The 21248-nt window shown below is 45.9% G+C and overlaps 1 protein-coding gene across 1 annotated transcript; it reads left to right on the forward strand.

Annotated features, from left to right (window-relative positions):
- Positions 1 to 622: 622 nt before the first annotated feature.
- KDELR2 (KDEL endoplasmic reticulum protein retention receptor 2) lies at positions 623 to 18614 on the forward strand. The gene is made up of 5 exons (XM_070955117.1): positions 623 to 808; positions 10907 to 11007; positions 12332 to 12490; positions 13498 to 13750; positions 17338 to 18614. Exons 1-5 carry the CDS (start codon positions 718 to 720, stop codon positions 17370 to 17372), a joined length of 639 nt encoding a protein of 212 aa, XP_070811218.1. The 5' UTR covers positions 623 to 717; the 3' UTR covers positions 17373 to 18614.
- Positions 18615 to 21248: the final 2634 nt, after the last annotated feature.

The raw sequence follows: 21248 nt of genomic DNA on the forward strand, positions 1-21248 counted from the left end.
AAGAAATAGTGATAGATGATAGACAAATACAGATACAGACATGGGTGGATGGATGATGGCTGGACAGCTAATAGGTTACATAGATAGGTGATAGAAGATAGGTAAGTAGATAGATGATAGACACAGGTGATAGAGATAGATAGATAGAAGATAGATATAGTTGGATGGATGGATGGATAGAAGAAATGATAGGGAGGGAGGGAGGGAGAGTGGGCGCCACGTCTGACTTCAGACAGGCGGCGGCGGCAGAGGCGCGTGCGCAGTCGACGGTAGGTATTTTTTTATTAAAAAAAGAAACGGTTGGCTTGAGTCGACCGTCGCCGCGCCTGCGCAGAGCCAGCCTGCCCAAAGCCAAGTCAGACGCATGCGTCTGTTTCCGGGTGGGGGTGGGAAAAGCAAAGGAGGCAAGAGAAAGCGGTTGGCTGAGGTCAACGGCCGCCGTCGCGGTCTCCGCGCCTGCGCTAAAAGCGGCGGCGGCGGCGGCGGGATAGGTAGGATGGGGAAGGTGGGCGCGGCCTCCTCCTTTGCCCCGCCCCGGGAGGTGGGGGGGGGGGGTGGATGGGCGGAGCGCTTTTTTTTTTTTTTCCCGGCGTGCCCCGCGCTCGCGCTGGCTGTCTCTGGCCACGTCCCCGGGCCACGTCGCTCGGTGCCCGCTGCGCGCTCGCCATCTTCGCCGCCTCGGTCCCCGGTTCCTCTCCCGCCGCCGCCGCCATCGCCATGAACGTCTTCCGCCTCACCGGGGACCTCTCCCACTTGGCGGCCATCATCATCCTGCTGCTGAAGATCTGGAAGACCCGCTCGTGCGCCGGTGCGTGGCGCGGGGGGGCAGGGGGGGGCGCAGGGGGGGAGGGGCGCGCTGTGGCCCCAGGGCCTTCAGTGGGGGGGAGGGGAGGGTCCCTGGGATAGCCTGCTGGGGCTCTCGGGAGGTCGACCCCCGCCCCCTTTTGAGGGGAGGGGTCGCTTAGAGGAGAGGAAGTGGGGGGAAGGGTCCTCCCCGGGTGGGGGGTTGGGAAGGGCTGGGAGGGGGGGTCGTTTAAGAGGGGAGTGAGTGAGGGGGGGTCGCTCCTCCACTTGGGGCGGGTTGGGAAAAGGTGGGAGAGGGTCGTTTACTTGAGAGGGGAGGGGCTGGGAGGGGAGTCCTTAGAGGGCTGGTAGTGGGGGAGGGTGTTCCCCCACATGGGGGGGGGGTCGTTTAGAGGATAAGTGGGCTGAGCGGGGGGCCTTTAGTGGGGGGGGAACTCTCCACCTGGGGGTGTTGAGAAAAGATGGGAGGGGGCCCTTTAGAAGAGAAGGGGGCTGAGTGGGGGGAGTGCTCCCCCACCTGGGAGGTTGGGAAAAGATGGGAGGGGGGCGTTTAGAGGAGAAGGGGTCTGGGAGAGGGGCCTTGAGTGGGGGGGGGAGCTCTCCTCTACCTGGGGGGGGTCGAGAAAAGATGGGAGGGGGCCCTTTAGAGGAGAAGGGGCTGAGAGGGGGGAGTGGGGGGAGTGCTCCCCCACCTGGGAGGTTGGGAAAAGATGGGAGGGGGTCGTTTAGAGGAGAAGGGGCCTGGGAGGGGGACCTAGAGTAGGGGGAGCGCTCCTCCACCTGGAGGGGGGGTGGGAAAAGATGGGAGGGGCCCTTTAGAGGACAAGGGAGCCCTTTAGAGGAGAAGGGGGCTGAGTGGGGGAAGTGCTCCCCCACCTGGGAGGTTGGGAAAAGATGGGAGGGGGGCGTTTAGAGGAGAAGGGGCCTGGGAGGGGGGCCTAGAGTAGGGGGAGCAGTCCTCCACCTGGAGGAGGGGTGGGAAAAGATGGGAGGGGGGCGTTTAGAGGAGAGGGGGAGAGTGGGGGGAGTGCTTCCCCACCTGGGGGGGTATGAGAAAAAGTGGGAGAGGATCCTTTAGAGGAGAGGGATGGGAGGGGGGCCTTGAGAGGGGTGGTAGTGGGGAATGTTCCCCCACCTTGGGGGGGGTTGAGAAAAAGTGGGAGGGGGGCCGTTTAGAGGGGAGGGAGGGGGTAATGCTCTCCCTTTGAGGGGTTTGGGAAGGATTGGGAGGGGGGTCTCCCCCCTCATTGTTGTGTCCGGCTGCAGGTTGGGTTTGTTGGGGATGGGAGTGATTTGGGGGTGGGTGGGTCTCGCCTTAGGGTTAGTTTCCCTCTCAATCTTGGGGGGGGGGGGCGTTGTGTTTGGGAAACATTCCCCCGCCGTCCCCCACATGTATGTGGGGTTACTCAGAAGGGACCTGGTGCTTGTTTTGGGGGTGGGGGTCCCTGACACTTCTGGGATCAGATATATTTATATATAGGTATGGGGTTTCCTGCTTAAGGAGGGGGTTGGACTAGAAGGCCTCCAAGCTCCCTTCCAGCTCTATTCTGATGGATTGATCCTTTGCAGGGTTGTGGAGTTGGGGGGGGCGAGAATCCCCTTGCTTGCATCTTCCATGTGGTGGCCAGACTCTGTTTTCAGCTGGGGAGCTGCTCCCCTCCCTGTAATTGGTTGGAGGGAGAAGAAATTTCAGTGGGGGTTGATTGAGAGCTTTCCATGGACACGTGGAGTGGGGGGGAGGCTCTGCATCTTGAGGGTTGGGGGGGGTCTCCTGAGAGGGATTGTTTATAGATTCCCTTCCCCCCTCCCCCCCAATGCTTGAATAATTCCTCCTGGACTTTGCATTGTGGAAAGGAGCACTTAAGGCAGTGTTTCTCAACCCTGACCGATGGAAGATGGGTGGACTTCCAAGCGGCCAAGGTCGAGAAACCACAATTTAAGGAATGTAGAATTGGGGTGGGGGAGATGCCTCTTAAATCATCCGTGGTGGGTCAGTTGAGTTTGCGTGCGGAGGGTGGGTGAGTTAGGTGAAAGCAGGGCAAATGGTACATTTGTTCAATTTCCTTGTTTGTGAAAATCCAGGGTGGGTGGGCTCCTGCGCTCAGTAAAGTCATTACATGGTCTCTGAGATGCATCTTATGTAGCTAATGGGGGGGGGTCTCTTGTGGGTGCAAACGATGGGGAGTATTGCATTAGATGAGGGAGAAATTGCAAAGTTGCAAAAAAAAAAAGAGATTTGGGGGTGCTAAGTGATAGGGCTTATTGAAATGATTTAATGTAGATTAAGAAAAAAGATTCAAGCTCCCAGTTAACATTAGGAAGAGAGATTCAAATTCCCAGTATGATTTTTGAATAATCTTAAGACTTTTCTCAGTTTAAGCATCTCTCCCAGAATTCATGTGAGAATCAGTGTGAATTGTCAGTTCTAAAGAAATTCAGTGTCTTATAGAAAATGGGGTAGGTATCCCTATCACTATACAGTATTATCTCTCTTTATTTTGAAGGCCGAAGAGGTGTTCCTTTTAAAACCTACGCTGTATTGGGAATTGGTTGGGACTCTGAACCTAAAGAAACAGGCACAGAGAAAAAATATAGGGCAACCTAGAAATACCTTTAAAGATATTTCTGCAGTTTGTCTATATCACATTTTGAACGGCAGAGAGTTGTCAACTTATTACCGGGTGGAAACTCCACCGAGACCTTTTCCCTCGGGTACGACAAAGGAAAAACCGATGTAGGAAGATCTCGTGGGAATTCACTGGGAAGAGAAATATTACTGCTTTTTTAATTTCTTGCTCTGTGTCGCAAATACAGATACTCTTAATTGAAATTGAAGGTGATTGAATCCAGAGACTCGGAAAGGGGTCAAAAATCTAGGCAGGCTACTAAAAATACCCTAAAAGGTTTACTTGAGAAGCAATTGGAAATAAGGAGGACAGGGAAAATAACCTTTGTAAGATTAAAAGGTTATTTTAATGGGGCAGGGATACGTTCTACCTGAATTGTACTTTTATATTAGCATAGAAAGACGACGTGCCGATGAGTTATATCCCAGTGTTGTTTGTTTGTTTGTTTGTTTTTACTGTGAAACCAGATAAATAAAATCAATCTTTCAGGGCTAAGTGATCCCACGTGCCTTTTATTCCTCATAGAACGAATGTGCCAAAATGCAATGAATGGACTTAGGGAGGGGAAAAAAAAACCCAAGCAGAAGTTCGAGAGTTGTGTACGATGTTGGACTCCACCCATTCTCCTTTTAGCAGTCGGACGTTTCTCTTTCCTGCCGACTTTTGTCAGGCCGAAACTCACTCTCGGGTCTCAATTTGCTCCGGAGGAGCTCTTCCATATAAAAAGGCTTGGCTTCTTTTGCCCATGAAGGGGTTAAGAGCGGTGATCCAGCTCCGCGATGGAGGCTTTTCCATGCCCTGCCAACCAACCAACCAACCGCTGTTGGAGATTGGAAAGCAACCTAAATCCCAGCTCTCGAAAGAATAGGCTTTCAATTGGAAGGCCTGAGTTAGTCTGACGTGGCAGCTGGGAGAAGGTGTGGTGTACAGAAGGGCCTGGGAAAGGGACCTCCTATACTTTTTAACCTCCTTTCTCCGCAGAAAAGCCAAAATCCGATTGGGGGAAGAGATGGCTGTTTGTGATCCGTTTCCTCAAAAGAAACCGAATGCCACCGTCTCTCTGGTTACCTTATTATTTTGAGAGTAACTTTATTTGCTGATGATCGGAAATAAATAGCCTGCGAATCGGCCTTTTGATTCCATTTTATGCACGAGCATTTTAAGCATTTTCACACTTTTGGGTTCTTTTGCAAACCCACCTTACTAAACCTTTGAAGCGCTGTCGGCTTGTTTGTTTTAACTTGCATCCCAGCCTTGACGCTGAACTGCCTGGGTTTGGTGTCTCCGGGCTACTCCTGTTTGCAAACTGTGCTTTGACCCCTGGCAGGCAAGCTCAGCACTTTTTGAAGAGTGAGATTAAGGAGAATGAAATGCCACGCGGCCGGTGGCTGAAATAAATCAAGCCTGCCTTGGCGTTTTATTGGAAGAGGATTTTTTTTAAAAGCCGGGACTTGAGTTTTTTGTGGATTAGGTCCTGAAAGAGCCACGCGTGGCCTTATAGGAGAAAGGACTATTCAGAATTAGGACTGAACTATATGCCTTGAACTATAGGGTTTTTTTTTGCAGGCTGGGAACAGCTGAGATTTAAAGAAAAGCTAGCCTCTCTTTACAAATCACACGCCATTCGATTTTAACAATAGCTGTGTTGTTGCCACATTGCTGTTCACTTTTTTCCCCCTACGTCCTGTTAATCGTGGCTTTTTAGAATAGAATAGAATTCTTTATTGGCCAAGTGGGATTGGACACACAAGGAAGTTGTCTTTGGTGCATACGTACACCAAAGTGTACATAAAAAGACAAGATACATTTGTCAAGAATCATAAGGTACAACACTTAATGATAGTCATAGGGTACAAATAAGCAATCAAATCATACTAGGAAACAATATAAACCGTAAGGATACAAGCAACAAAATTACAGTCATGCCATCATAAGTGGGAGGAGATGGATGGTGGGAATGATGAAAAGATTAATAGTAATAGTAATGCAGACTTAGTGAATAGTTTGACAGTGTTGATTATTTGTTTAGCAGAGTGATGGCATTACGGAAAAAACTGTCCTTGTGTCTAGTTGTTCTGGTGTGCAGTGCACTATAGCGTCGTTTTGAGGGTAGGAGTTGAAACAATTTAAGGATGCGAGGGGTCTTTTGTGTTTCATCAAATATTAAAATAGCGAGAGCAAACGTAATTTGGGTCTTGTCATCCTTGTATCCATGGGGGAAAAAAAGGCACCAGTGCAGAAAATTATTTTTGCAAAAGAAGCTACCACAAGCAACAGTCCAAGGGGGTGGGGGGGGAGACTTCGGAGCCCATGATTCTTAGCTAGGATGAACGGGCTGCCGCAGTGAATGGGAATTGTGGTTGTTGAATTGGAAGGAGCTGGTTGGAGAAAATTCTTGGGCTTTGTTGAATGATTTGCATAGGCTTAAGCCTGTTTCTTTTTAATAAATGATGCAAGTTATCTTTGGAAATCCAATTCGCGGAAGCATTTGGGAAGTAGAAAATTGCCACTATTGTTTTCCCGTTTGCTTGCTCTTCTCAGAATACCTTGAAATGCAACATTAGCACTTGGAGGCATGAGGGTGAAATGTAAATTAGTTACATTGAAGTTAATTGTATTCCTTTAACATAGCCATTTATAGTTACCTTAAAGCAAATTGGCAACAGCCGACTACACACAGACCTTCCAGAGTGGCTAATGGGGGGGGGGGGGGGGGGAACGACAAATTGTATGAAGACTTTTGATCTTATTTATGCAGGCTTTTGAATCTAAAACATTAACTTTTCAAGAAACATAATTAGTGGGATGAGACAAGGTGTTTTAAGAGAAAAAAAAAGATAATGGACATCAATCATCCCAATGACATATTCTTTAATCTACTGCCTTGTTTTTTTTTTAAAAAAATACAAATATATAATGAGAGACTTCAAGGGAGCACATTTTACAGAAAATCAAAACGATCAAAATTCATATATATATATATATATATATATAGTCAAAAAAATGAAATAGAAAACAGGACTGGCGATGAATATTTTCATTTTTCGCATCACATTAAACCATACTTTGTTCAGCCATGGTCAAAACCCCCTACTCAAAAAGCAATACTATTGCCATTTAGTGTCTATGTGTCCATCACTCTAAGCCAGAGGTCTGCAACCTTAAACACTCAAAGAGCCATTTGGACCCCTTTCCCACAGAAGAAAAAACACCGGGAGCCACAAAACCCTTCCCGTGCCTGACTATTTCTTGAGTGGCATATGTAGTTGAATTAAATGTTATTTTTTTTTTCTGAAACTTTTCTTTTCTTGGATTTATCCATGGTTGGCCTACCGGGGGTTGAAAAGCTCAATAAACCGCGTGCCGGCAGGTGTCGCACATTGGCGGTTGTGACGCATATTTTGAGTGACAGGGAGCCGCAGCAGAGGGGTGAAAGAGCCACATGCGGCTCCAGTGCCGCAGGTTGCTGACCCCTACACCTAGGGCAGGGGTCTGCAACCTTAAACACTCAAAAGAGCCACAAAGGTTTCGACTGGAAGCCCCTGTTCAATTGTGGAGCTGATCAGAAGTCCGGTTCCCCCACCATAGAGCCTCCTCCTAGCACGGCCTCCTTTTTCCTCTACCTGTCCTAACTATCCAGGGGTGGGTTCTAAATTTTTTTACTACCGGTTCTGTGGGGGTGGCTTATTTTGTGGGGGTGGCTTGGAGGTCATGTGACTAGGTGGGCGTGGCCAGCTGGTCAGTCATTTCTGGAAGGTCCTCGCACTTACGACCCAACTCATTTGTTTGCTTTTAACACTGATCAGCTGTAGGGCGGCCCTTTGAAGCCCCACGGCAAGAGTTTAAACAGTTTTTTTTCCCTCTAGTCATCAGCTGGGACTCAGGAGGCAGCAATAGATTGGGGGTGGGACCAAATAAAAGGTAAGAATAACGTGGGGGGGTGGGAGGGGCGGGGGGGGGGGAGAGAACCGGTTCGGTGATGTCATATTGTCACCGCTACCGGCTCGGCCGAACCGGGAGGAACCCACCACTGGCCCTATCAATTGTGGAGCCGACCAGCAACAGGGAGCCGCAGCAGAGGGATGAAAGAGCCACATGCGGCTCCAGAGCCGCAGGTTGCTGACCCCTGCTCTAAGCCAATGTTTCTCACCCTGGTGTTTTTTAACAACTGGTTCTCTGCCCTAATGACTGGCTGGGGGTGGTGGTGGTCATGTGACTGGTGGAAGTGAGTGACATCGAGTTGGCCACGCCCACCCAGGTTTTGTGGCTCCCGGTGTTTTCTTGCGGGAAACGGGTCCAAATGGCTCTTTGAGTGTTTAAGGTTGCAGACCCCTGGGTTAGGCTCATGTTCAAAGTGGGTTCTGAGCTCATAAACTGGACTTTTCTCAACTCTTAAATCTTTCCCAGCCACAGAGCTGCGTGGTGGGGCTTTCTCCACCGGTTTAATCCAGGCCTCTTGATCCATTGGATTGTGCCGTTCCCAAACTGTCTCTCTTGGCGTTTTACTGACTGCAAACATCACGCAAGCTTTGGTACAGGTAGTCCTCAACTTACGACCACAATTGAGCCCGAAATTTTATCGTTGCTAAGCGGTAAATTTGCTACGTGGGCTTTTGCCCCATTTTGCCACTTTTCTTGCCGCATTTGTCTAATGAATCACGGCCGCTGTTAAATTAGTAGCCACGGTCGTTAAGTGGATCTGATTCCCCCATTGATCTTGCTTGTCAGAAGGTCGCCGATAGGGGATCTCGTGACCCTGCGACTCGGCGATCATCATAAATGTGAGTCAAGCATGTGAATGTAAATCACACAACCACGGGGGTGCCGCAGTGGTCGTAAGTGTGAAAAATGGTCACAAGTCACTTTTTTCAGTGCCGTTGTAATTTCAAACAGTCACTAAGCTTAACAACCGCGTTATTAACAATCACAGTGATTCACTTAGCAACCGTGGCAAGCAAGGTGGTAAAACAGGACGAAGCTGACTTAACAACCGTCTCACGTAGCGAACAGAATTGTTGGGATCAATTGTGGTCATACGTCGTGGGCTACCTGTATACAGATAGATACAGTGGTGAAATCTAAAAGTTATTCCTACAGGGTCTGTGGGCGTGGCTTGGTGGGGGTCATGTGACAGGGTAGGTGTGGCTATGTAGTCATGTGACTGGGGGGGGTCAAAAGAAACTCACTTTAACAATGTCCAGTCCTGAATTGCTCTTTCAAAGTATCCTGTGGAGCTGCGTCTAGTGCCAGGTTTGTGGTCCTTCCTTCCTCTCCTTTTTCCCTCCCTCCCTCTCTTTCTCCTTTCTTTTTCTTTCCTTCCTTTTTTCTTTTTCTTTCTTTCTTTCTTTCTTTCTTTCTTTCTTTCTTTCTTTCTCTTTCTTTCTTTCTTTCTTTCTTTCTTTCTTTCTTTCTTTCTTTCTCTCTTTCTTTTTCTGTCTCCTTTCTTTCTATCTTTCTCTCTCTTTCTCTCTTTTTCTGTCTCCTTCCTCCCTCCCTCCCTCTCTTTCTTTCTTTTCTTTCTTTCTTCTTTCTTTCCACTCCCCCACCCCCCGTTTTTGGCCTAGCAGGCCTCAGGGAAGCCGCCTGAAAGCAAAAACGGACCCCCAATAGATAGTTAAAAAATGCTTTAAAAAGTTAAAAAAAAAAAAAAAAGCTCCGAGGATCCTGCAGCACAGCTGATTGTCACAGCTGATTGTCGGAATCTTTTTTTTTTTAACTTTTATTTTAGCATTTTTTTACTACCTATTGCCCAAACGGGGAGTAAAAAAATCCTTTAAAAAGGCTAAAAAAAAAGTTCTGAGATTAGCTGTGCCACACAATGGTCGGAACTATTTTTTTTTACTTTTTAAAGCATTTTTTTTACTATCGGTTTGGGAGAACCGGTAGCATTTCACCCCTGAGATAGATGTAGAATCAAGGCCTTATCTTCTCCAGCATATAGATAATATATATAAAAGGAGGATTTGCTGAACTACGCAGCATTTATGGTTTTGGAAGTTGCTTTGACAGGAAGGCTGTACGCACGGCAGCCCTGATCAATGGAGCACGTGAGCCCACATTACGTTCAGTTAATGGGGCATGTATTGCAGTCAACACCTGCTTTCCTGGCAGGGAAGTGTTGCCTTTGCAGAATGGTGACCCTCGAACGCCCATGCGGTGAGAAAAAAAACTCTGTGTTTGTGTGTCTGTTTAAACCACTCGCTTATCAGGTTGGAGCCGCGAAGCCATCCGGATTCAAGGCGATTTAGAGCACTGGTGTGTGAATGTGCACAGCACACAGCTGGCAACACCTCCTTAAAAATCCCCCCCCCCCCGGTGTGCCTCGCTCTTTCACAGGGCCACGAACTGCTTCTTCGAGAAACCGCCAACAGATGCAACACAAAAGCATGAAGGTCTATGGCCGTGATGGCAAACCTGTGGCATACATAGCCATATCGGTGGGCACACGAGCTCAGCTACGGCCAGCTGATTTTCGGGCCTTCTGGGCCCACTGGGAGTAGGGAAACAAGCTGTTTCCTGCCCCCGGAGGCCCTCCGGGGGGTGGGAGGCCGTTTTCGCCCTCCCCAAGCTCCTAGAAAAGCTCTGGAGCCTGGGGAGAGAAAAATGGGCCTACTGGGCCCACTGTGCCATCGCGTGCCGGGAGCGGGGGGGGGGGGTCCCATTGTGACACAGAGTTCCCACCTTGAGGCTTTTAAAGATTTGGATGGGTGCGCTCTTTCGATAAACTTTGGTTGGGGGCATAAAATGCCCTTGCCTAATTCAAGTCTTTAGGACAAAAATCATCATCTTTTAAAGACCCCATAATCCCTTGCGGGGTGGAGTCTGGGCAACTGAATGGAGCTGAGCATTTACTGGCCGGATGCCCTTCCTGTTGCCAATGCGGAGTTTTGTTCAGCAGATAATATGCTCATTGTGCCCAGAGCAGGGTGGATAAAAATCAATGATTTTTTTTTAAAAAAATCAAAAAAATCAGATTTTTTTTATTTAAATCGGATTTTTTTGATTTAAATCGGATTTTTTTTTTATTTTTATCAAATTTATTTTAATAAAAAACTTTTGGGGTAAAAATCTATCGTAAGATAGTTTTCTGTTTAAGATACATGACTAATTTAGTTTATTCAGCATGAAATGGAGCTCAGTTATGTAGCAGGAGGCTGTATATTCTGCAACGCTGGGACTATCGGTGAGTCAACAGTGGGGTCAAAGGAGTAGCAGAGATGACAGTTGCTCTTTAAAAATTATGATTTAAATCGAGTTGATTTAAATCAAGCCTTTTTACTAGTGATTTAAAACATGATTTAAATTGTGATTTAAATCAACTCGATTTAAATCAAATCCACCCTGGCCCAGAGAGAGAAATATCTGCCTCTACCTGGGATCGAACTCACAAGTCTTTAGGGCAAAGATACATAGCACAGTTTTGGTTTTTAAAGACTACTTTCCTCTTTTTCTTTCTTTTTTTAAATTTGCTCTAGGTATATCTGGGAAAAGTCAGCTTCTGTTTGCACTGGTCTTCACTACTCGATACCTGGACCTCTTCACTTCGTTCATTTCACTTTATAACACTTCTATGAAGGTACAGTATACCGAATAAGTAAGCGGCCCGCAAGCCATTACAGGTAGTTCTCGACTTACAGCAGTTCGTTTAGTGACCGTTCCAAACTGAAGAAGCTTCTTGGATGAGAAGCGAAACGTTTTCAAGGGGGGGAAAAAAAAACCCTTAAGAAAGTCCAGTTGCCTTTTAGAAAAGATAACGAAAATACCCCTTCCCCTTCACGGATTTCTTTGTCAAGCTGTGAGCAGAAAGGGGGGTTTCGTGAGTCAGCCTTGACATGCCAACCCTCCAGGAGAAAGATAAGCCTTGGGGGAAAAAAACATACACATTTTTTTTTTTTTATTTTGATTTATATGCCGCCCTTCTCCGGAGACTCAGGGCGGCTTACAATGTGTTAAGCAATAGCCTTCATCCTTTTGTATATTTTTTTATACAAAGTCAGCTTATTGCCCCCACAAACTGGGTCCTCATTTCACCTACCTTAGAAAGGATGGAAGGCTGAGTCAACCTTGAGCCTTGGAGAGATTCGAACCAGCAGAAATTGCAGGCAGCTGTGTTAATAACAGGGTGCTTTAACCACTGTACCATCAAGGCTCCTTTACATCAACATTACATGGAAGCCCCTAACCTCCTGTTCTATTTGGGTTGAATACCTAGCATGGAACTTACAAAGAAGTCTAGAGGCCCTGACATATTTTGTCCCCTAGCAGAGGCAGGATGGGAAGCGACAAAAATCCTGGACTCAAGAAGGCACAAGGGGAAACTACCGTATTTGGTGCTGTGGAAAGATACAAACATATTCTGGTTATAGTCATAAGGTTATAGTCATAAGTAGAGAAGGAGATAGGTACTAGGAAGGATGAGAAGAAGAATAGTAATAAAGTCCTAGTAAATAGTTTGACAGTGTTGTGGGAATGTGAACGTTGGGCCCGAATAGTATTGGACCTCTGGTCAAAAGTGCTTTGAAAGAACCCGTTCAGGGAATGATATGAGAGTGCGTAAGGTTGCAGAGAGCCTGTGATGAAACAGGTAGAGAACTCACCTGTCCTCTGGTCATAAGACGCCAGGAATCCTGGATCAAACCGACAACATTTGACTGTGGAAATGGGTGCTTATCTCTAATTGTTGATTCATTTATCTCACAAGAGTTTGAGCTCCCTGTCTAGTTGGGGAACTCACGGTCAGAGTTCAGAGACAATTAAAAACTGTTGTCTGTCGCTGAGCAAACGAAGGGAAGGCGCCTCACTCCAAACAATCCGCAAAAGTTCCTTTCCCCACACGCAAAATGTTTGTCCTTCCTCCCGGTGATCAACCTGGGTAACCCCTCTGGATCTCTTCCTTCCAGCTGATCTACGTTGCTTGCGCATACGCTACTGTCTACCTGATCTACATGAAATTCAAGGCCACCTACGACGGGAATCACGATACCTTCAGAGTCGAGTTTCTTGTGGTCCCCGTCGGCGGGCTGTCTTTCCTGGTCAATCATGATTTCTCTTCTCTGGAGGTAAGTTCAGAACGCGGCAGCGTTTGCGTTGACCACCAATGCAATAATACACCGGTTAATCTTTAAATACACCTGCCCACCCACACACCAGGGAAGGGAGACTTTTGCTGGTTTTTCTCTCCGAATTCAGCTGAGCTTCAGTTGGAGTGGTACAGTTCCTCATTTGAGCCCTATAGTTTAACTGAATTCAAGAGAACTTCCTCCCAACCTATATGCAGGGATTGCCACTTTAGTCACTCAGATGCTCATTTCCTTAAAAAAATATTGGGAAAGTGAGTTTGTCTTTTGTTCTCCTCCCTCCCTTCTTTCTCTCCCTCTGCCCCCCCTCTCTCTCTCCATCTCCTCCCTCTCCTCTCCCCTTCTCTCTCTTCCTCCTCTCTCCCCCTTTTCTCTCCCTCTCCTCATTCTCTCTTTCCCTCCCTCCCCTTCTCTCTTTCTCCCCCTTCTCTCTCCTCTCTCCCCCCTTCTCTCCCTCTCCCCCCTTCTCTCTCCCTCTTTCTCTCCTCCCTTCTCTCTCTCTCTCTTCTCTGTCCCTCTCCTCTCTTCCCTCCTTCTCTCTCTCTCCCTCTCCCTCTCTCTCTCTTTCTCTCTCTGGTACTTGAGAAGCATTTGGTGCCATCTGGAGGACTCAACAAGATCTACAATTTAAACCCTTTAAAAAGGTACCATGATGTAGATGCATGTTGTATTCTAACTCGGGAGTCTCCAAGCTTGGCAACTTTAATTTTAATTTTTCCTGTTCCACTGATTAATTATTCTAACTGTCAGGAAGTTTCTCCTCAATTCCAGATCCAGGTGGGATCAGTTTCCACCTGTTGCTTCTTGTCCTGCCTTCAGGTGCTTTAGAGAATAGCTTGACTCCCTCTTCTTTGTGGCAACCCCTGAAATATTGGAAGACGGCTATCATGTCACCCCTAGTCCTTCTTTTCATCAAACTAGACATACCCAGTTCCAGCAAGGGATCTGGAGGAGCGTATAATTTTAACGTCTGTGTTTTATGGTTTCAGATCTTGTGGACTTTCTCCATCTACTTGGAGTCCGTGGCGATTCTTCCCCAGCTTTTTATGATCAGTAAAACCGGAGAAGCGGAGACCATCACTACTCATTATCTCTTCTTCCTGGGCCTCTACCGTGCCTTGTACCTGATCAACTGGATTTGGCGTTACTATTTTGAGGGGTTCTTTGACCTCATAGCCGTGGTGGCTGGAGTGGTCCAGACCATTCTGTACTGCGACTTCTTCTATTTGTATGTTACAAAAGGTAAGAGACGCACGGTAACACATAATTGTGACGGTGTTTCTTAGCAACTTTAAGAGGAGTGAACTTCAACTCCCAGAATTCCCCATGCTCAACTCTGGGAGTTGACGTCCACTCACCTTAAAGTGGCTAAGGTTCACTGCATTATGACGTATAATGTAGCATTTTTCCTCAATTTGATAGCTTGGGGTTGTGTTGGACTCCAGCTTCCATCATTCCCCGCGGCTGCAAATGTTGGGAATTATAGTCCTGCTCACCTACAGGGCACCATGATGGAAAAGAGAAATCTAGATCCCTCTAGTATGTTTCCATGACACCTTATATGGCTCACACTAAAACTTCATCAAAACAAGAATGGGCGTAGACCAGTATTTCTCAACTTCGGCAACTTTTAAGATGGGTGGACTTCAACTCCCAGAATTCAGCTGGCTGGAGGATTCTGGGACTTGAAGTCCACCCATCGTAAAGTTGGCAAACACCGGTCTAGATTTTTCTAGATCTTATTTTCAAATGCTATAAACTGTAGGATTCCACCCCTCCACCCCGCCCCCCCCATGTCTCCTGTATCTCTCTACAACTTTATAGAACACAATCCTTCTATGACAAAACACTGTTTTTGACGACTGCAATTTAAAACTAAACCCACATTAACCACAAATCAATAAATCCGGGCCATGAAATATCTGGGAGAAATGTTGGAAGATAGTTTGAATTTTTTTCCTTTCTTCTTTGGGTTCTTGTGTGCATGCAAACACACTATCTACAAACAACTCTAGATTTTTAATGTGGTACATTTTTTATGCATGCTAGGTTTACATTAAAGTAGCTTGGAAACGGGTGGACTTTTGCTGACTTGTCCTTTGCTGCCTCTGGGCTGGTCGCTCTCCTTCCACTTTGTCACCCTACAGGTCTGGGAGGATCTAGGATTAGACTGGGAGATACATCTCCATAAGTTAAGCATCCTAGGGATCGTATTTTTTGGAGTATAAGACACACCTAAATTTAGAAGAGGAAATCAACAAAAAAAAAAGTTTTTGGCCTTCATGTGCCACATTTTCAGGCCTTTTCCAGCCTTTCCCCAGTCTGTTTTCACGGCTTTTTTTGGCCCATTTTTTCGGCTTTTTTCAGGCTGTTTTTCCGGGAAAAATTGGCCTCGAAAACGGAATGAAAAAAGCCTCGAAAACTGGATGAAAACAATCTCGAAAACGGGACGAAAATGGGGCGTGCAGAGGCAAAAAAATGGCGGGTGGGCGGGGTTTTGGCAATATTCAGTCTATAAGACGCACAGACATTTTCACAAAATGAAAGGAGACAAAAAGTGCATCTTATAGTCCAAAAAATAGGCTAATTCCTGTTTCCCTCCATGTCCCAAAGGTGCTCTTTTCAGGAGGCAACTGGACTTTCTAGTTTTTCTTTGAAGATGTTTCACTTCTCATCCAAGAAGCTTCTTCAGCTCTGAGAAGCGAAATGTCTTCAAAGCAAAGCAAGAAAGTCCAGTTGCCTCTTGAAAAAAGCACTTTTGGGACAACCATGACCTGGATGGCTGAGAATCTCCATAGAAGGTTTTCTTTTTACTTTTTCTTTTTTTTTAATTTTTGATTTATATGCCGCCCTTCTCCGGAGACTCAGGGCAGTTTACAATGCGTTAAGCAATAGCCTTCATACTTTTGTATATTTATACAAAGTCATCTTATTGCCCCCACAACTGGGTCCTCAATTTACCTACTTTAGAAAGGATGGAAGGCTGAGTCAACCTTGAGCCTTGGCGAGATTCGAACCTGCAGTAATTGCAGGCAGCTGGTCTTAATAACCAGCTTAATAACAGAGTGCCTTAGACCACTGTACTACCAAGACTTCCCTCAATGCCTTTTTTTAAATAAATTGCAGCCGCAGAATGACCTGACTTCTTATCTCAGGTACCCGTATATTTCCTCTACAAAGGGATGGAGTGGGTACCATCATTTTTCGGAAGGACCTAAGCCTAAAATTTGCAAATGTTGAGGGTGCACTGAATGCTTTTCCTGTATACAAAATGTGATAATAGGACCGGTTCTCCCAGTTGGATGGCTTCGGTTGCCATTCCCGTACATATTTAATTCCGCCAAATATACCATTAATCCACAGGTACGGGCGTATTTAAAAAGGGAAGGAAATTCAACACCTTAAGGCTGGCTCGCTTGACGAAATATAGCTTCAGCCTCAAATTGGGATTGAGAGCCTGATACACCCAAGATTGCCCAGTTTTAGAGAGCTGAAGAAATTCAGACAAAGTAGATTTGATTTTTGGTGGGCGTCTCTTCCATCCTGCAAGCTGGAATACAGGTGCTCAACCTCTCAAATCAGCATAATTCTCCCAGTTCATAAGCAAGGCTCTGAGAAAATGGCTGGTTCAAGATTTACTCATGGAATTCAGTTTGTGGTTGATAAGCAAGGGCAACCTATGATTTTCATTCAATTAACCACTACATATGCTTTCTATTTCCTTCTGGCTCCTCTCTATGTCTGACAGTGAAGGCTTTTGTTTGCAATGAAAATACAGGTAGTCCTCGCTTAACAAGTGGTAGTGGACTCGCGTAAGGATTGCATTTGCATTTGCTTAATGACTACTACAAAAAAATGTGGTCAGTTATACTAGTTGACTGGCATGGCTTATGCCTGTAATTCCAAGCATAATTACGGCACAACTTGACGACTACCTGTAGAACAGAATTCCGCTGTCATAAGTCAAGGACTACTTCTACAAGAGAATGTCCCTGTCGTAAGTTGAGGACTACCTATAGAAGAGAATTCCTCTGTTGTAAGTCGGGGACCAACTGCATGAGAGAATTCCCCTGTTGAGGAGTACCTACAGAAAATAATTCCCCCATTATAAGTCAAGGATTATCAGTAGAAGAGAATGTCTCTGTTGTAACTCAAGGACTATAAGAGAATTCCCATCATAAGTCAAGGATTTCCTGTAGAAGAGAATTCCCCTGTCGTAAATCGAGGACTACTTAAAGAAGAGAATTCTGTTTGTAAATTGAGGACTAACTGCATGAGAAGAATTCCCTTGTCATAAGTCAAGGACTATAAAACAATTCCCATAAGTCAAGGACTACCTGTAGAAGAGAATTTCTTCTGGGTGCCAGGGCTCCAACGAATGCCCTAATTAACTCATGAGGCTCTAGCCAAGTTTCTAAAGAAATCCAGTTATTTATTAGGAGCAACATGTCGGCAGCTTCCCAAGTGTAGTCAACTCTGCCGCAGGGCTCAACTATGACCCTGTTTCCCCCACCTCCTCTCAGGCTGTGTCATAAATCACATTCTCCAATGAGGCACTTTCCCGGGTTGTAGAAACCACGCCTCACAAACTGGCTCTGGTAATCTGAGATCCAACCTTGGAGGAAGGTATGCGTGGTATCTGCTTGTGAACATGGCTGCTGAACAGATACTCCGACAGATCTCCCCGCCACCTTTTTTTCCCATGACAACTCGAGAGCAGACCAGAAATGCTTTGCGAGTTGACACTGCCGTTGTGCTACACAACCTGCAACCGTGCTTTGGATATCTGTGTTGAACTGATCTTGTTTTCCCCCTTTTTTGCTTTCCAGTGCTCAAAGGGAAGAAGCTGAGTTTGCCAGCCTAAAGTGCCAAGGGTGAGTCCATCCTGGATGCATAGAGAGAACAATCCCGACCATCGAGGTTGAAGATGCTTGAACAGATGGCCTCCCGCCCTCTTCTTGCAGAGAGACCCCTCCCGCGGGGGCGGGGGGGGGCCTCTGTAGGTCCAGAGAACCAAATGACTTCTGTTGGATGCATCTTGCCTTTTTTTCTCCCCCCTCTCTTTTTTTATTACTATGTATAAAGATTTTTTACACGAGAGAAACTTAATACCATGTGGATTTAATTCAGCGTGTAGTTTCAAAGTGGAGTAGTTCCAAAAACAAAAAAAAACACAGTGATTTTTTTTGTTTGTTTGTTTGGGTGGGTGGGTTTGTGGGATCCTTGGGAATCAGGAATCAGCGCAAAACACTTCTTTTTTCCCCCCCAAAAAAAAGATTTCCTGTGAAAGCCCGAATGATATTTTTGGCGCGCACAGGCCTAGGCTGATTGACGGATGGTAACTCCCTCCTTCTTTCCTTGTTCGACTTCAAATTGGATTCCACTGTATTTATTTTCCTTTTGGTTCCTCAACCCTCCAAATCTGGAGTGTTTTGTGTGGGCTGAAATCCAAACAGCCTTGTCGGAAAAACACTCGCCGGAAAGGGTGTCACGGTTTTTCAGCAATACCTTCAGCGACTCGTTTTACTTTTTCCTTTCCATAAAAAGATGCTTCCGTCGGTAGCGTCTGTTCATAAATACTCCCCCTCCACTACTTCTCTTCACCTCCCCGAAGACCTGAATTAAGACTATTGGGTGCCAATGCACCTGGTTTGGGGGGTCGTCCCCCCCAATGTAACGGTTTTGCAGCAGCCATTCCTGTTTGCATGTGCCCCAGTCAGACTAAAATTATTCTGCAATTTTTTGAAGGGTGTGTGTGTGTGTATTTCTAAACCATTTTCTATCGACAGCAGCAGCGTGCACACCACCCCTGCAATCATTGTCTGGGTTGAAATCATCCATAGGTGGCAATTTTTAACGGTGTCTCCATCTTTTTTAATACAGAATCCTTTTACAAGTAAAAACGTCTTGGTTTAAGCTTTTCCACCAATTTTAGAATGTGCCAGTTTTGGGACGATCAGTTGTTCCTTTTATAGACTCGGTTCCTTGAATCGGCAGCACCAAATCCTGTTCTCTAGCTTTCCTTCTTTTTTTTTTTTTTTTTACTAAATTCTGTTGCATGATTTATCCTGTGTTACCATCCTCAATAAACATTTTATGAAGTGGTTCTCCATTGTGGTGGTCTCAAACGATGCTCCCCCCACCCCACCGGGGTGCAGTTGCTCTCCATGTCACTTGCAAGGGTTCAAATCCGGGCTCGGTTACATCTTCGTTGTACGATTAAAGGCAGCTTCCTTCTTTTATCTGCAGAATAGACGTAGCTTTGAAATTGTAAAAAACGTGGGCAGTATTTTTATTTTTAAATGACAAGAGCTGCAAAAAAAATGTTTAGAATGTACCGAAGCGATTTTTAAAAGATAACTCTGTCATAAAATGGCCGGAGCAGAAAGTTTTTATGAAATGTAGAAGTCTTACATATTTTATGTGATCGTCTCTCTCACCAGTAGGGAAAGAAAAGCCCAAATAATTATTTCTCGGCCAGTTAATTGAAGCCTTCAGATCATTTGCATAATGAGTTTCTAATGAAGATGATGGCAGCATCTTCTCCCATCACCCAATCCTTTCATAAACTGAAGGAAGCCATGATGATGTGGGCGAAGAGATAAAAGAACTGTGCAAATAAAGTAGGAAAAATAAGAAAAAAGATTTGAATAGTCGACATTGCAAAAGGGTCACTCATCCCCGGGAAGTCCTTGATTTACAACCATTCGTTTAGTAACCGCGGTTGCGACGGCACTAAAGAAAGTGACATTCGATTGGTTCTTGCCGTTGAAACCGTTGCTGCATCTTTGTGGTCACGTGATCAAAATTTGGGTGCTTGGCAACCGGTATTTGATGGCTGCAATGTCCTGAGGTCACATGATCAACATTTGAGACCTCCCCAAACTGGTTTTCGACAATGTCAATGGAGGAAGCTGGATTTGCTCAACTCTGGCAAAAAGGCCGTAAAACCTGATCCAACTCACATAACCGCCTTGCTCAGCAACAGGAATTCTGGTCCCAACTCTGGTTGCAAGTCAAGGACTACCTGGAGAAAGGCAGCCCCTCAGCTCAAGCCTCGCTTTTTTATTTTGTGCATGTATAATTTTCTGTTCCAAATATATATATATATATTTCCTCACTCTTATATTGCCTTGTCTTATTCAGGAAATGCATGGTTTGGGCCTGGGAGAACTTCCTAGGATGCACTGCACCTCGTTTGGAAAGGTGTAATTAGCTGAAGGAAAAGAGGCAATTTGTTGAAAAGCAGACCTTTTTCAAATCCTTGTGGCATTTAATTCTGCCTCAATCTTAATTAATGATAGTATCCCAATATCATGGGACGTGGTGGCTCAGTGGCTAAGATGCTGAGCTTGTCGATCGAAAGGTCGGTAGTTCGGCAGTTCGAATCCCTAGCGCCGCGTAACGGGATGAGCTCCCGTGACTTGTCCCAGCTTCTGCCAACCTAGCAGTTCGAAAGCACGTTAAAAAAAAAAATGCAAGTAGAAAAATAGGGACCACCTTTGGTGGGAAGGGAACAGCGTTCCGTGCGCCTTTGGTGTTGAGTCATGCCGGCCACATGACCACGGAGACATCTTCGGACAGCACTGGCTCTTCGGCTTTGAAACGGAGATGAGCACCGCTCCCTAGAGTCTGGAACGACTAGCACAAATGTGCAAGAGGAATCTTTACCTTTATCCCAATATGGCTGTAGCTTTTCAGAAACTTCTGCCTTTATGAATCAAACAAAATATTTCCATAAACTCTGCTAAGCCCAGATAGAGATGATTTGGTGCGGTGTCCATAAAAACCCAAAGCTATTTTAAGAATTGAAGGCCCTTTGTATGTTACAGACACACAACCGGTCCATCAGCTCCACTAATGCAAAGCATAACTTGATTTGCAACCCCGCCCAGGCATAAAATGGGCAGCCATAATAATAAAAATGTATGAATCGGGGATGCTTTGATCCAGAGTTGATTAGAACTTGGTTTTGTGGTTGTGCTGTAGTCAGTTCTTAGAAGTAGGACATTGTGAAGCCACCCTGATGGAAGATAGGACACAACTTCAAAGGCTTTCAAAGTATGAAAGATGCTTACTCTCATCCCTAATTTTCCCCCCACTCAAGCTTCCCTTCTGAAGAGCTATATTCAAGCCACATTTTTTCCCCTAGAACTAAGAAAAAACTTGAGTTCCTCCTTCCCTTGGATAAACTACACAAATGAACATATTTATTTGGCCAAATCACAGGAAAACTGCCCTCAATGGGGAGTTTTGCCAGGAAATCCTTATGCCTTAAAATTTCCCCCCTCCTCCAAAACTTTGCAAAGTTAAGTGTAGAACTTTAAAACTCTTGAACTCTTCTTCGGTTGGGGATCCTGGGAGTAGAAAATCCACACCCCTTAAAATCCCCCAAGCTTGCAAAACGCCGCCCTCATTTCAATTCCAATGCTTTACTCTTTACCATTGGGGACGAGCTGTTGAAACTAGGAGCGGAGGGAAGATGGAAAAAAAAATCATGCATAAGTTTGGGATGCGCGTTAAAGAGCATCATTTTGTTACCCCCAAGAGGATTACATCATGCGTTATTCCCACTACACTACAGGGTTCTCAATGCAATTCCCCGGGAACCGAATCCACCTCTCCCCTTTACAGACGAGGAACTCAGCAAGCCCTTTCCCGGAACAGATGGGGATTGTAGTCCAACCCTTTTGGCAAAAGGAGGGCTGCCCAGCCTGGCCCCCCGACTCGTGGAGCCGCA

Source organism: Pituophis catenifer, unplaced genomic scaffold (assembly GCF_029215685.1).
Source record: "Pituophis catenifer annectens isolate HBS135680 unplaced genomic scaffold, rPitCat1.0.hap2 SCAF_16, whole genome shotgun sequence".
Classification (NCBI taxonomy): Eukaryota; Metazoa; Chordata; class Lepidosauria; order Squamata; family Colubridae; genus Pituophis; species Pituophis catenifer.